The 14,794-nt window shown below is 43.1% G+C and overlaps 1 protein-coding gene across 1 annotated transcript in view; it reads right to left on the bottom strand.

The window, feature by feature from the left end:
* Window positions 1-14,794, bottom strand: part of gria4b (glutamate receptor, ionotropic, AMPA 4b) — a 156,207-nt gene that overhangs the window by 30,481 nt on the left and 110,932 nt on the right. The window contains exon 10 of the mRNA XM_061740334.1: window positions 2,030-2,236. Within this exon, the coding sequence (XP_061596318.1) occupies window positions 2,030-2,236 (207 nt within the window). The remainder of the gene's footprint in view (window positions 1-2,029; window positions 2,237-14,794) is intronic.

Genomic DNA, 14,794 nt, shown 5'->3' with positions numbered 1-14,794 from the left:
GAAGATTCCCATCAACGCTGCATCAACGCTGCAGAGCTTTGACGTTGTTTGTTCTCTACCTCACCTACATATTTACTCCAAAGCTTTTATTTTTCACTTTTTGTCCTGGGGCAGCAGGGCACAAGCTGTTCACCTTAAAAAAATGGCTTCAGAATTTCTTCTGATGTTTCATTGTTTTAGATGAAGGTGAAGAAATAAAATGAAGACCTTCTGGATGAAAGTGTGAAACGTGCCCCCTGATGTTCAATGCAGGGAAGTACAGTTGTTTATAGATGACTCATTTCTCTGTACATTAATCATGGTAGAAATACGCCCTAAAAAAAAACAAAAAAAAAACCTCAAAGAGGAACAGGTTGGAGGAACTGGTGTTTACTCTTTGGGGAGAGTCGTGAGAAGAAGTCCTTACGGGACGAGTAGAAGCAGGCACACGAAGAGGGGGGGGGGGGCGTAGGGTGCACCCGCCCCTTTTGCTCAGATGCCCAAACTGCCCTTCTGTCAAAGGCCTTTAAAAAAAAAAAAAGATTTCCATTTTCAAGTGTGGACCTATCGTGCCATTCATTCACCAATATTATCTAACAATTAATAATAATTCAGCTAAATAAAATTATTTTTTGTGATCAAGTTTTTTATTGAGCTTTTTTACCAACCCCCCCCCAGCGATAAATCATATATACATAATTACAAAAATTATATTCATACGTAATCGTACACTTCTTTACATTATTGCAGGCATTGTAACTTAGATAACTGGGCTGTTTCCCCACCCCCCCACCTCATGCACATTACTTGTGTGTGTGTTATTGTTGTAAGGCACTTCATGAATTTCACTTAGTCAAGTGCCTTACTACAACAACAGCAATGCTTTGCAACTGCGCAACATGTGCTGTATATTGGTGTCAGTAATTAGCAACCATTAGCCGCTCGCTGACAGAGAGAGGGATAGAAATGCAGCTGCTCGTCTAGGTCTTTTTGCCCACCGTTTTAGAGATCATGTGATTTTATTTGAAAGTAATTTAAATTAAGTTGCAATCCCCCACTTGGCTGCATGTAGGTGTGTGCGTGCGTGTGCATGCACGCGCATGGGCGCATGTTTTATGTGCATCAGATTTTTACTTTACTTATCAGAATATTTAATTGTGCACACATGCCTCGTATGAGAGGAGGTGGAGAGAGAGGGAGGCCGTGGATCCATCACCAGCTGGAGCAAAGAGCACAGCAGGAAGCTCATGTGCCAGTTATTTATGTTGATTCAGACCTGTAATGTTTTTCTGTCATTACTAGTTAGTTTTGTATTTTTCCATTAGTTTCAGTATTAGTTGTAGTTTGTCATTAATAGAGGGTATTTGTTGTGGGCAAGGTTTAAGAAGTTCAGAGCAGGTATTACAATATAGAACACAACAGTGTATTGTAAAGTAACAAGTAACAAATGTAACAAAGTTATTGTCGGAAAGTGTTAGTCGTATTCCATGTGTCCCTTTTTTAAATTTCAGCACCTGGCCCTCATAAGGTCTCTGCATGTCCCTGAGTAGAAGTATTTGCTTCCACTTGCTCTAGGTCGAGCCGTATGAAACGTATAACACGCCCTCTCCTGTTCAATTTGAAGAAGTACAGCTCTTTATGGATTGTTAGCTCAATGCAAATGCGGCCGAGCTAACATTGCTAACACCAGCTGTTTACTGAGATAAACTTTTCTTGTGACCGCCTACACTTTACCCTAAACAAATAATAGCCGTAGCGAAAGTTGCAATAATTTGTCCAAAAGCTAAAGAAATTTCTGTCCATCTTCTCCGGGGCAAAGATCTTCTTCTTCCATGACAGTAATGCTCACAAAAAGTAAAAACACCAATCTGTGGTAACTAATCGGGTTGATGTCGGCACCAGGAGGTTGTTTTTGGTGGTTTCACAAATACTGAATAGCCTGAAGAGTTACAGACGGACTTCCACATGGTCACCAAGCCAAGAAAAAATTAGAAAGTCATTTGGAAACAACAATTTTGGTAAAAAAAACTAAACTAACTAGTGTTCTTACCCCGTACACCAGCTCCCCGACCATGCCATTCCAGATCTTTGTCTCTGGGTCCCTGGCTCCGTACTTTCCATCGGGGACGATGGAGATCTTGTACTTGATTCCGATGTGTTTAGCGATCTCCGAGGCCAGGTCCACGCAGTAACCCTCATACTGGTCGTTCCCCTCGTACATCTCCCAGTTCTTCTTTAGCATCACATAGGGACCCTCCTATGTAGAAGACCATAACCAGTGAACCAAACAGTCAGACAGACACACAGATGTGAGGATAATGGCTCATAGACAAACAGACAAGACAAGCTGTAGCTTATTGGCACCACATTTAGATATTTCATATAAAATTTCCAAACATCAGATGACTTGTTTTAACCATCTGTGCTGCCTGGGCAGCCATTACTATTCACTAAGTGAAAAGATCTGGTACCCTTTCCATTACCAGCAAGGTCCACCAGCCCAGAATGAACCAATCCATTCACAGTGGATTGGGGGCAGAGTTCAAGTGATGACTCATAAAGGATTGCCCAAATTATTCAAAGCAACCAAGATGACTGCTGTTACATCCTTTAGTTCTCAGATTAGTCGTATCCTACCTGAAGGCATCCAGAGGCAGGTTCATCTGCATCTGTTGCTGACTGGAAATCAAAGTCAAATCCAGAAGAAGTCAATGTCTTCCAGAGAAAAAGATGTAGCATAGCTGAAGCTATTGTAATGCGCTAATGGTAGGAAGGTTCCCGGTCACCATTTTGCTTTAATCTAAATGACGTTGCAGAAAACTGTTTCCCTTTGCCTGTTGACTGCTATTTCAGTGGTGCTGCTAACAAATCAAGGAAAGATGGATGCAGCAAATTTGGTGGAACTCTGCTGAATTTAATATACCAATTTGAAAAAAACTGTTTAATGAGGCAGGAAATGCAACACATATGGGCCCCAGTGACAGATGGAGGTGTTGATCATGGGAAGCGAAAGTCTTTTAAGCATCCCAGTTATTGTAAGGCAAATGCATTCAAGATGGTTTAGCGTTTAAAAGCTGCTTATATTACCAAAATAGTGCAGAGTTACCCCAGGTATTTGCATTTGTATGCCTGGATTAAATCTTACAGCAGGATGAAACAAGCAGAACACATGGATCCCAGGAGTTTCATCAGAAGTGAATCACTTCTAAAACTAGTCTTTAATTTTACTTTAAAAAATCTGAGGTGGCTGCAAGATACGCAGACTCTTTTGGGGAGGGGGGGTGTTGTTGCGTAAGGCTGGACCTGAGTACTCAGATGACTGGATACACATTTGTTGAGTGGATATGGTCCAGGTAGCTTTTACTAGTACTAGGAAGGGCCCTGCAAAAGTGGCCTTCTGGAGCCTTTATGGGGTAGCAGAGGTACTCAGGTTGTCCAACAGAAACCTCCTGGCAGGGGGTTCCTGCTGATCGGGATTTCTGAAGTACATTCAGCTCTCTCACTTGAACATAACATGCAAACACAATTTTTGAAGTCTTGGACCAGAAACATTTTGCTAGGAGTATATTTGATGAAGTTGGAGATTACAGGAAAAAGGATAGATGGACCAAAGAGTTGGTTCATGCTGTGTTGGTGTATTACGCCAATGTAGAGGTCCGGCGGGGGTTTTCTTTCAATTTCAATTGCTGCAACTGCATGTTTATGTAAAAAAAATAACAAAAAAACGCAAGTGCATTCCTTTCTTTATGCGTCTCTTCTTCAGATCCCGATGGCTAGAGGTCAAGGTCAGTCAACTTGCAAGTGTCCTGTACTGAGTCAAGATGAAGGCTGCAAAATTTAAGGACCCAGCTGCTACAAGAGGTAGCTAGAAGAAGTCCGGCTAGCATCCTATGATTAGCTCTAGCTTTGCCCTGAAACTCTTCGAGCTCAACCCAAAACAACTCACAGTGTTCTGTTAGCACAGTTAAGAGCACAACAAAACATATTATAATTAAAATACAGTCAACTTTGCACTGTTACACTGGATTCACACCGCAGCGCTGCGTCGTCTGCAACCGTCGTCTGCATCAGTCTCCATAGACTTTGAATGGGGTGACATCATCCGTTACTGATATGAATCCTACACAGGTGGGTCAAAAGACAATAGAGGGAAAACTCATCATTGCCATCTTCAACCATAAAATTCACCTCTCTGCCCTGTCTGATGAACAGAAGGTCCTTAAAACGAGGGTTGGCAGATCGGATATGGAAATCATAGATGATCCCACGCCGGGAGCCAGAGATGCCGGGAACTCCCTTCGTCGTGAGTAGCCACAACGCTGCTGTGTGACTCCAACGTTACATCTTTATTCACATGTCAGAATCAGGTCAAGCCAGCGCTAGGCGCTAAGAAGCTAAAATGATAACAGCTAGCCACTGACTGTGGTGGTCGTCAAAAACAAAAGACCATGCTCCTAGTTATGCATAAATTTGTGGCTTAATTTTAATTTGACCTGATGTGGCACATGGAAATTTACCATTGTACAGTTGTTATGGGTGTAAAATCTAGCTATGGAGACCAGCACTGTTTCTACCAGGCAGCACATATGGTTATTTCTGCTGCAGAGATGGGTATTTCATCATGTAGATCAATGTAGATTGACTCACTTTTGCATCCGATCCCCAGTGGCCATTTGAGGAACTGCAATCATTCTGACTTCCTGGTTGAACACAACCTGTAAAACCGGACGCCACCCTGACGGAATCAAGTCATCAGTCGATCTGAAGCGGGCTACGCAGCTGAGATGTTTGTTTAACAGCTGAAATGATCAAATATATTACTGCAGGTAGCAGTCACGACTGTTAGCGACAGTGGCAAATGTTGCAAGTGGCTGGATGGATACCAAAATTATCTATCCAGATATCTGAGTATTCAGGTCCAACCCCATCTTTGCCCTTTCACACATCATTCGTAGAGCTTGGCGCATGTGTTTCAAAAACAAAGCTTTGAACATTCATTGCAATCTTCTGCCGAAGGCCCTAGAAAGGTATTTGAAGCAGCCTTGTCAGTCAGAAAAGTCTGCAGCATCCCTTTAATTCGAGCTCGTGAGGGAATTTTCTTCAGCACCGAGGATGTTGTTCATTTGTCAGTATAATTGTATAAAACATAAGATTCTGTTGGAATAAAGTCCAGCAGTCATGTTAAAAAATGCACCAAGACCTCAGAGAATATCTGACCAGATGGAGATGATTTGAAAATTAAGTTGCAGCTTAACGGCGGTCAGGTGCACTTGATCAGCGTCCTGTAATGTGAACCGGCTCTATTACCGTTTCATTTAAATCAGAGCCATGTCAAAATTTTCCCCTCGTGGCCCGTTCACAAGCCCACTCAGTTACCATTCAAAGTGCTCGTCTGACAACTGGGAGCAATTTGAGAGTTCAGCGTCCAACTCTAGGACACGTCACCGTGCGGACGCGAGGAACCGAGGATCAAACCGCCAACCGTGTGATCAGTGAGCAACCTGCTCCTCTTCCAGAGGCGTCATACAGGCGTTGGACTGCTGCCGCGTGTCCGGGGTGGTCGAAAAGCTCCCTGGCAGTAAAAGTCACCGCGTATGTCCTTTCAAAACCTGGATGACGTCTCCAACCACCATTTTTATTTGCTCGCAAGTAATTTCTACTGATGATCAGCTGATCTCTTGTCCTCTGGGAAAAGATAAAGATCACTACAAACTCAGATCAACAGATTTAATCTCATATTTTTACTTAGAACTCATAAGATATATATTTTTAATTACTATTTACTAAAATTCAGATTTTAATGTATAAATCTAAGTATGCATGAAGTGTATTGTACTTGTATTTTTCACACACGTTGCTGTGATACCACTCTTTTAGGTGTTTTTAGGTGGAAAGCAATGACGAAGGCGTTCTGCAGAGTATTAATTGATGAGTGACCGGCCGTGTCCCCAGTAAGAGCATCAATGTGGCGTCAACGTCAACGTCATCATCCAACACCCAAGAAGCACAGAAACACGTGCAGTACCTGAATGGACCAGCGGGGGCTCGCTACGACAGTGAGCCAAGCACCACTGACTTCGATGGTAAAACGTCCAACTTTACAGCAGAAATTAACGTATTTACAGTCTGTTTTTCTGCAGAACTGGATTTCACATCTGTGACACCTGTACGTAGGGCAAACTCTTTTGTACCACTTCAGGCAGAATTAAATCAATCCATAAAATGGAATAAGGGGCTTCTTTTTTATTTTAGTCTATCGTATCAAACTGTAGGCCATCATCACTTTAACTACTAAGTACTTTCATCCGTTTTCATTAGGAGAAACTAGATAAAGTCATAAATTGATGTATAATTAGGAACATGACTTTTTAAGTGGTGGCAACATTGTGAATTACGCTGTTTACGGCTCGCTGTCATCACTTTAGCTACTTAGAGCGTGGCATTTTGGGTGAACTTGACTTCTGAGCTGTGAATTAAGATCTAATGGAGCATAATCATTGTTATCGTAAAGATAATATGGCTTGTTGTGCTATCGATTTAGTACCAGACCGCTGGGACCGGCTCTGTGTTCCCTGGAACGATCCGTGGTCTGGTACCTGACCCTCAAGGGCGCGCAAAAACAGTACACATCACGCAATTCTGCGCCACTTTAGAGACACACAATAACTTCATGTCCCAAAATAGACCTTGGTTTTATTACCTGCACCATTACGGCATCTACTAGGTGTCAGACTTAGGCCACTTCCTGTAAACAGTTTCAAAGTCATGTGAAGGGTATTTTATTTATGTAATGAAGAGAACTTTATGCAGAAGGAGGGGAAGAAGTGGCGCTAAACGGAAATAACCTTGCATCCTGTCTTAATTTCTGGCAGCTGCAGCACCTAAAAGATCACAGTTCACACTTCAGCACCAGCTATGGAGCTAATTACACCAACTTTAACCACCAAAGAGATTAAACAAAACAAGAGTAAGAGCAACAGAATTTAAACACAGCTGGGAGTCTCTGCAGAATATGACCGGAAAAGGGACAGAGCTGCGACTGCTGACCTCAATGGCTGAGGCGATGGGGGATGACTTTGTGATGTAGAGCGAAAGAGATGCAGGACTATCATGCTTCGTGAGTGGAACTAGGAACGCATGACTAAGCAGAAAGGGATGCAGATATTAAACAGGAGGTAAGTCAGAGTCGATGACATCACCAAAAGCTCAGCCTGAACACACCTGAGTTAATCGATAGGAGGCTGCACGTCTCAATGCCGGGACCAGCACTGGACTTACTGGTCCTCAGGCCGACATCTAAGCGTCTGTCAGGGTTTTCATGCTCATATTTATGAAGGCGGCATATAGCTTTTTTTGCGAACGGGAGCAGATTCTGCTCTGGAGATGGGTTTGTATGACACCGTCGCCCGGGGCCAGAGCGAGGTAAACCGAGACTCCACACAGGGAGCGGAGCAAAGATGCTCCACGTAGCCTGCGGCGAGACTGAATGTTACTGTGCAACATAATCTTGCCATAACGTACTAAATTAAATAAAAACACAGCAGAAGTAAATGTTTCCTGAATTATGATTCATCATTACACATACAAAGAATACACAAATAAAGATTATTTAGCTTTCAAACAGTGTTGCTTAGCATCTGGTGTATCCTTTATGAGTGTTGTTTATCATAATTACAATCCAAACCTCCATGAATGGGATATGAGCGCCGTATAACTATTTCCTTGTCTGTCAGAGTGTTTTTCAACCTATTTTAGAACAAAAAGTTCCTGCAGAACCCAAAAATACATGTTGTCTTATAGTCTACACTATTATTTTAAATAAAACCATTTGATTACTCTGCAAGTCACTAAATTTGGGCACATGCACTCAGAAATGGTAAATTATTTGTGGTAATGAAATATCATACATATACACACACAGCAGAAATTAACGCATTTACAGTCTGTTTTTTTCAGAACTGGATTTCACATCCAATTCATATATTATATATATATATATATATATATATATATATATATATATATATATATATATATATACACACATGTTCTTTTAAGTGAAACTGGATCATTTTCCATGACACACTGGACGATCTTGACGGAGATTGAAATAACCGGTCGTTGTGAAGTTATGAGAGTATTTTGAAGCGCTGCTTTACGAGAGACACGGTCTTTAATTCGCCAGAAGAAACTCCTAAAAGAAATATAACATTTATTGACCTACAGACGGATTCAGCAACTCCATGGGTTATTTTAGTCATTAAATGTTTTCAGGAGCAGATTATTGTGAAAAATGTTTGAAAAACATTTTCAAATCCAGGAACACCTGCACTGCCTTCCTCTTCGAGGGGAATCAGTGATTAATCGCGACATTGACTTCTGGTATTCTCATAAAGGATCCAGTTCTGACCCACCGGGCACCAGCTGCTAATCAACAGGTATGGCAAGCCAATAGGAACATAAAATATACCCGCCAGCTAGCTATAAATGTGAGTGACTTCACCATAAATGTTGCGGCGACCCAGAGATCCAGTTCTAACCCCTGGATTTTACCCCAGTTGCACTCAGTTGAATAGCGGCCACTCAAATCATTCACTTTACATTCATTCTGATCAAAATGTCTACCTATCCTCATTTCTGATATTGCTGTTGAAACATCTTTAAAAAAGTCATGCTGGAGTTAAAATGAAGACAGCTGAAGTCCTATTGAGCGCCACCCTTCGAGAAGCTAAATACAGCAGTATTGTGGTACCGCTGCAGCGTCATCACAGCTGGCTCCCAACTCCTTTAGCCAAGCAACAGTGGAGGAGCCTGCAGAGGTGGGATTTCTTTTTTTCCAAAACAACTTTATGCTTACCCAAGCATTAATTCTGCATCTGTAAATGCAAATCACCCCAGCCCACAAATCTTTGGCTTGATAGGGTCACTCCCTCCCCCACTTTAGATTCAGTCATGCCTTAACATCCTCAGCTTGTGTCCGTCGGTGTGGCAGTAACGTGTCAGTTCAACGGTTTAGGAAGGTAAGCAAAAATGCGAAGTGAGCGGGGAGCAGGGGAGAAGGAGGGCAAACAGGGTGCTCACCAGAGCACTCAGAAAATAGAAGATTTAAGCTGCACAACCCAACAACCCCAGAGGGTAAAACGAATCAAATGTTTGATCAAAATAATAATATGAAGTCTTTAATCTTCATGGCCTTGATCTGCGTACCATTAACGCGGAGTTGTCCGAGCCTGCAAACTAAAATTGCCTCACAATCAAGGACTTTTTAACGGTGTTTGGGGCAAGTCCTGAATCTGTGATGAACGGGCCACAAACAGGCTGCATTTCTCACAGAGAAGCCAAGCACACTTCCAACATCCTTGCACACAGTCCCATTATTTGACAAGGTGCAAACACATCCCATCAGTCAGGCCTTGTTCAAACATCCATCCATCTAATTCCTAGATCTGCTTACTCCGATGCAGATTTGGCTGAAACCCATCCCAACTTTCTCAGGCTGAACGGGCCGCCGGTCCATCGCAGGCCCACACCTCGTTCATTTCATTTATATTGACTGCGCTGGCACTTAGACTCTTCAACATTTCAGTAACTTATGGAAGTATGAGAAAACAAAAACCTTGTCTCCAGACAAAAAAAGAATAAATGTCTTTACTAGGACAAGACACCATCATACTATTTAGTTGGTCCACGAGGTTCCTTGTATATTCAGGTCAATTCAGCTTCTCATGACAGGAATTGGTTTAATTACTTTCAGGGTTACGTCTGATCTACAACAAAACTGCTTGCAACAGAAAAACAGCGCGGCATTTGTGAGAAATAACAACATCTGAGACAAGAGCAGAGCACAGATGCACAGGCTCAATGTTCCTCGACAGAAAAAGGCCAATTGTTGACCATCTTCATGTGAGTTGTTTGGCTGCTCTGTTAGAAAATGGGTAATTAGCTGCTACCCTGCAGTGAGATGGCCGCAGAGTCTGATTAAACTTATCAGACAACAATACTAATGGCACCGATCTCCACATGAAGGTTCCTGTCTGTCTAAAAGCATCATTACAACTCAAATATTAACATGTTTTCCTCCCAATAACGGTTCTCAGCTGCACTCAACTCCCATCGGTTTAACCCTGTAATCTCAGAGATATTATATTTGGTAAATGTATTTCTGAGACCTTTGAAGTTTCTTCTTAATCAAAAAAGGAGAAAAAAAAAATCATAAAAGCCAAAACATTATAAAAAATAAAAAAGCTAAAGAAATACGTAAATATACCTAATGTCTTCATAACGATGAGGAAAATAATTATTTAGAAATTGTTTTAATACAAAATTTGAAGTGTTTTTGATTCCCATATACAGTATGTGATTAACACAATTTGAGGTTTTGGTGTTATTTCATATGTCAGGCTTTAAAGGGTAAAAGAAAAACGAAGTTCTAATGACTTAATTTAAGTAATTTTGGCCAAACTTTTAAATGAACATCAGAGGGGAGCAGTCCTAATCGACTGGGTTTGTGATATGAAGGGTCTGACGGCACCAGCGGCCCGAGGGAGTCAGTGCCACAGATAAAGAATGCAGCCACTTTTCTGGCGCGACAACATAGCAACGCTGCAGAGGTCTTCAGAGCGACGGCAAGCGCGGTGGACGGGCCGCTCGATACTTGCAGCTTCACCGCTTCACCTAATGAGAGTAATGAAACGTGCCATTAAAAACACAAACGCGCCACTCGACCCATACGTTCTCTCGCGAGCATACCCACACCGGGATTGTTTGCTCGGCATCAAATCTGCATGTTTGGTTTTGTGTACGAGTGTTTGTGCATTATGCAAAACAAACAGTCTGCTCTGTGTCCTGTTTGATTTGGAGCAGTAATGAGCATGAGATGGATGTTTCATCGTACAACAACCTGGACAACAACACAACGCTGTATGGAGCCAGCACACACTCACGACTGACTCATTTCAGGTTCATCGGCGGCCACTTGAGGCAAACATCCCATTTTTAGTTCACTGAACCTATGACGCAGAAAAAGGGAGCACATTCAAAGCATGCACAGAAAACTTTCCTCTCACATTAAGAGCCCTCGAACGGCAGCTGCAGTGCAGCGTCATTCGGGCTTGACGAGGGTCTTAGATCACTGCGGTGCTTCCAGCATGCTCAGTACCGTGATATCTATGACTACTTCTGGCCAGGGAGTTGCAGCAATCAGGCAAAATAATGCATTTAAAGTGTAAAAAAAACATAAAACCAATGAAGTGAAAACAAACAAATCGGGGTGGGCTCTCGTTGCTGGGGGCACCGTGCCCACAGCTGAGCCGTTTCATCAGGAACCACGAGGATGCTGGCGATCTCGGGCCGGTCGTCCGGTGTCCTCCAGCGGGGGTTGCTGCATTTTCATCCAGCAGTGTTGGGGATAAAGGACAGAACGGCTCAGGAGGATGGAAGACAAAGCCGAACCAGCACAATTGCATCGGGCAATGAGACGTGAGGTTGGCAGCTGTTGGGCCCGCTCCTGTGTGGGTCTGGCAGAGGTGCCGAGTCTTCAGGCTGTGGCCTCGTGGGAGATGGAGCCAGAGTGGCCTCTGCAGCACATCAATCACCCTGATGGCAAAGCCACGTCTGTAGCCAGTCTCTGGTGGAGCCAAGGAAGACGAAGGAGGAGCATGGTAGCACAATGACCTGGCTGCCAAGACAACTCTGGACAAAGCTAACACAGTCAGCAACCAGCATTCAAGCGTAACTTAGCCTATGCTAGAATAAGATGCTAACTAATTATCCTACATTCATTCTAACTGAATCCGTCCGTCCATCCTTGTGTTAGAAGTCATTACCATAGCAACATTTGATCAGCGATCTGTATCACATCTGCGTTAGACTCTGTCATCCAGGTTTTCAAGATGTTCATCCCGTGTTCCCTTGGGTAGCCAATGTGAGCTACCCTCACAAAAACATGCAACAGTCCTGGGCTATACGCTGCCCCCTCTGACCAGCCGGGGCGCCAGATGGGGTGGGGAGGATCTGGCCGGAAAAACATGATTCTTTCACGCGCTACGTCCGGCCAGAGAAACCCCACCCTGTCTGGTGAAAAGAAGCGGTCGGTTCACTCCTCAAGTATGAAGGAGACTTGACAGAGAGGGTTAGCAGAGGATGGCAATGGCCAGGACTGTCACTTAGGTAGAGCCCTGGGTGTTAAAAAAAATCGGGGAAATAAATCAATAAAAATATATTTAAAAAAAATCAAAAACAAAAAGAAACTGAAAAGTTAGTCTAAAAAAATGTAACTTGGTAAACGTGACCGACATTTTGTATTTTAATAAGCAGAACAAATATTTACAGGTGATTTTTGCATGAATTTGCAAGTCTTTGTATGGGTGTGAAACTTTCCTCATTGCTCCTTCAACAAAGGCTGCATCTTCCTCTGGAGTTCGGGGAGTGGAGGAGTTAAACGTGTTGTCAATAAAACGTCAATCAGTCTTTGTCCTTGTCGTGTCTGTTGGCACTTTAGTTGCACGTGTAGCCAGAGACCTCACACAGGTCTGTTATCTCCCAACCCTTCAAACTGGAACTTAAGTCAACGACTCAGGGAGGAAAACATTTCTTTTTTTTTTGTGTGTAAAAGTAAAAAAAAAAATCACCATAATTGGGTCTTATGATGACAAATACAACATTAACCTGATGACAAGATATATTCTTTTCCACCAATGTTTAGTCAACAAAAACAAATCCAAACAGAGGAAAAACCATGTGGGCAATACTAAGTAACCCCACGTTGGCAAAGACTATTCAAAGCATTCAATACCGTTCATACCATTACCAATTTTGGCCAAGAGTGGACTAACCAGCAAGTTTACAGCAAAGTCAGACAGTGAAATACAGGCAAAAGAAAAAGAAAAAAACACCCAACAAGTAAAGTTTGTGTAGAAGAGTTGCCAAGACAGGAGAAAGACTCTCCTGTCCAGGGTCACAGGGGTCTGCTGGAGCCTATCCAGACAATTACAGGCGAAAGGCAGGGGTCCACCTGGACAGGTCCCCAGTCCATCACAGGTCCACACCAACAACCATACACACTCACACCTACAGGCAATTTAGAACCATCAATCAATCTAACATACGTGGTTTTGGAGTGTGGGAAGAAGCTGGAGTACCTGTGAGGCAACCATCCTCGCCACTAACCCACCGTGCTGCCCGCTGAGGTCCACTAAAATATCTGAAAATAACCCACAAGACTTTTTCATCAATGTCCCATGGACAGATTATTTGACCTTAACGTCCAACACTGTGTTTGGAGAAACATGCGGCTGCTACTGTCAAGCACGGCAGTGGAGTGATGGTGACGTGGGGTTGGTTTTCAACCACAGGACTTGGACACCTTGCTGTCACGGAGTTGACCGTGAACCCGTCTGTGCACCAGAGGCTTCTAGCATTAAACGCGTGGCTATCTCACAGCTAATGCGTCTTAAACACTGCTTCACGAAACAGAACGATGATCTGAGTTTGAAATGGTCCAAAACTTCTCCACAGCAATGTGAGACTCAGAAAAAGGGGGTACTTAGTATTGCCCAAATTACTTTAGACTAAAAGTGGGAGCGCTAGCATTTGGACATGACTGTATAGGATCCACTGAAACACCAAACCAGCGCCGCTCCCACGAAGCTGCTGGTCAAAGAGTGAATCCATCACAGTAACTGTAAAATCATGCTGCACGGCATCGTGAAGGATATGAGCTCAGATAATTACGAGAGCATTAGTCTTTATAAGCTGTTTTAAAGCTTAGAGGAAGCCCTCCGAGTGTGTAATGTTCTGTACATGAGAGCAGGTAGTCTGAGAAAGTGACAGATTTAGAGCAGAACAGGATTCAGTTGCTTTATAGTTCAGGGTCCATCAATCTTTACAGAAATTACAGTTTCAATCCTGGATGAGAGGCTGAGATTGACTACACAAACACAGCAGCGCTGACAATGAACGGCTGCAACACACACAAACACACACAACCACACACACAGGTGTACAGCTGCAGAGGGAGATGCTTTGCGGGGAGACGGGGACCTCATTTCGCCTCAGTGGCCGTCCATCCAGACACCAGCCTTTAAAAAAAACAAAAAAAAAAGTCTTTTTCCCTCCATTTGCATTTCATTTTGCTCTCGATGGGCTCCATTACGGCTCAGAGTGGCTCCATTTCTTGCTCAGATTTCTGAACAGGGTGTCCATTAACATGGCTGCTGTGTCTCTCCTCTCACCCAGAGTCTTTAGGGCCTCATTTTGGCTCAGGCTGCCGTGTCCATCACTCTGCCATTAAGGGCTTTCATATCCTGCTTGTGTCCAACTGGGGATCAGTTTCTTAAAATGGGGTTCCTCATCAGGGGCTGCAAAGAGGGAGGATTGTGCTGAGCTGTGACTCTCCTTCTCCCACCTCCTCCTTCCTTCCTCCACTTTGCTGCAACATGTACGCTCAACATCGGGCTGTTATAGTCAAGTCAGCCATCACACAGTCACTGCTGCAGCCAGAGATTCACATGCCATGCAAAAGGCCATTCAGTGTGTGAAATGCTGATTTTGCACTTGTATGCAGGATTTTTGTTGTTTTTTTAAAAAAAAGATCAACTCTTATATGTGATATAACACTAGAAGTAACTGCAGCTGGTTGTGGAGTCGCTTGACTTGAGGTCTTTGTTGAAGTTTAGAGGCACAGTTTTAAAAATCTTAGTTATTTTTACTGAAGATGTTATAATAACAAAGTATGTCACACAAGTTCTAGTTTTAAAATTAAAGGAAGGATGAGTGACGCATAGCCACCAAACCTGAGGCTCCTTCATGTGCTTCA

Source organism: Cololabis saira, chromosome 14 (genome assembly GCF_033807715.1).
Source record: "Cololabis saira isolate AMF1-May2022 chromosome 14, fColSai1.1, whole genome shotgun sequence".
Classification (NCBI taxonomy): Eukaryota; Metazoa; Chordata; class Actinopteri; order Beloniformes; family Belonidae; genus Cololabis; species Cololabis saira.
The sequence above is the reverse complement of the archived record's forward strand: the minus strand, read 5'-3'. Positions and strand labels throughout refer to the sequence as shown.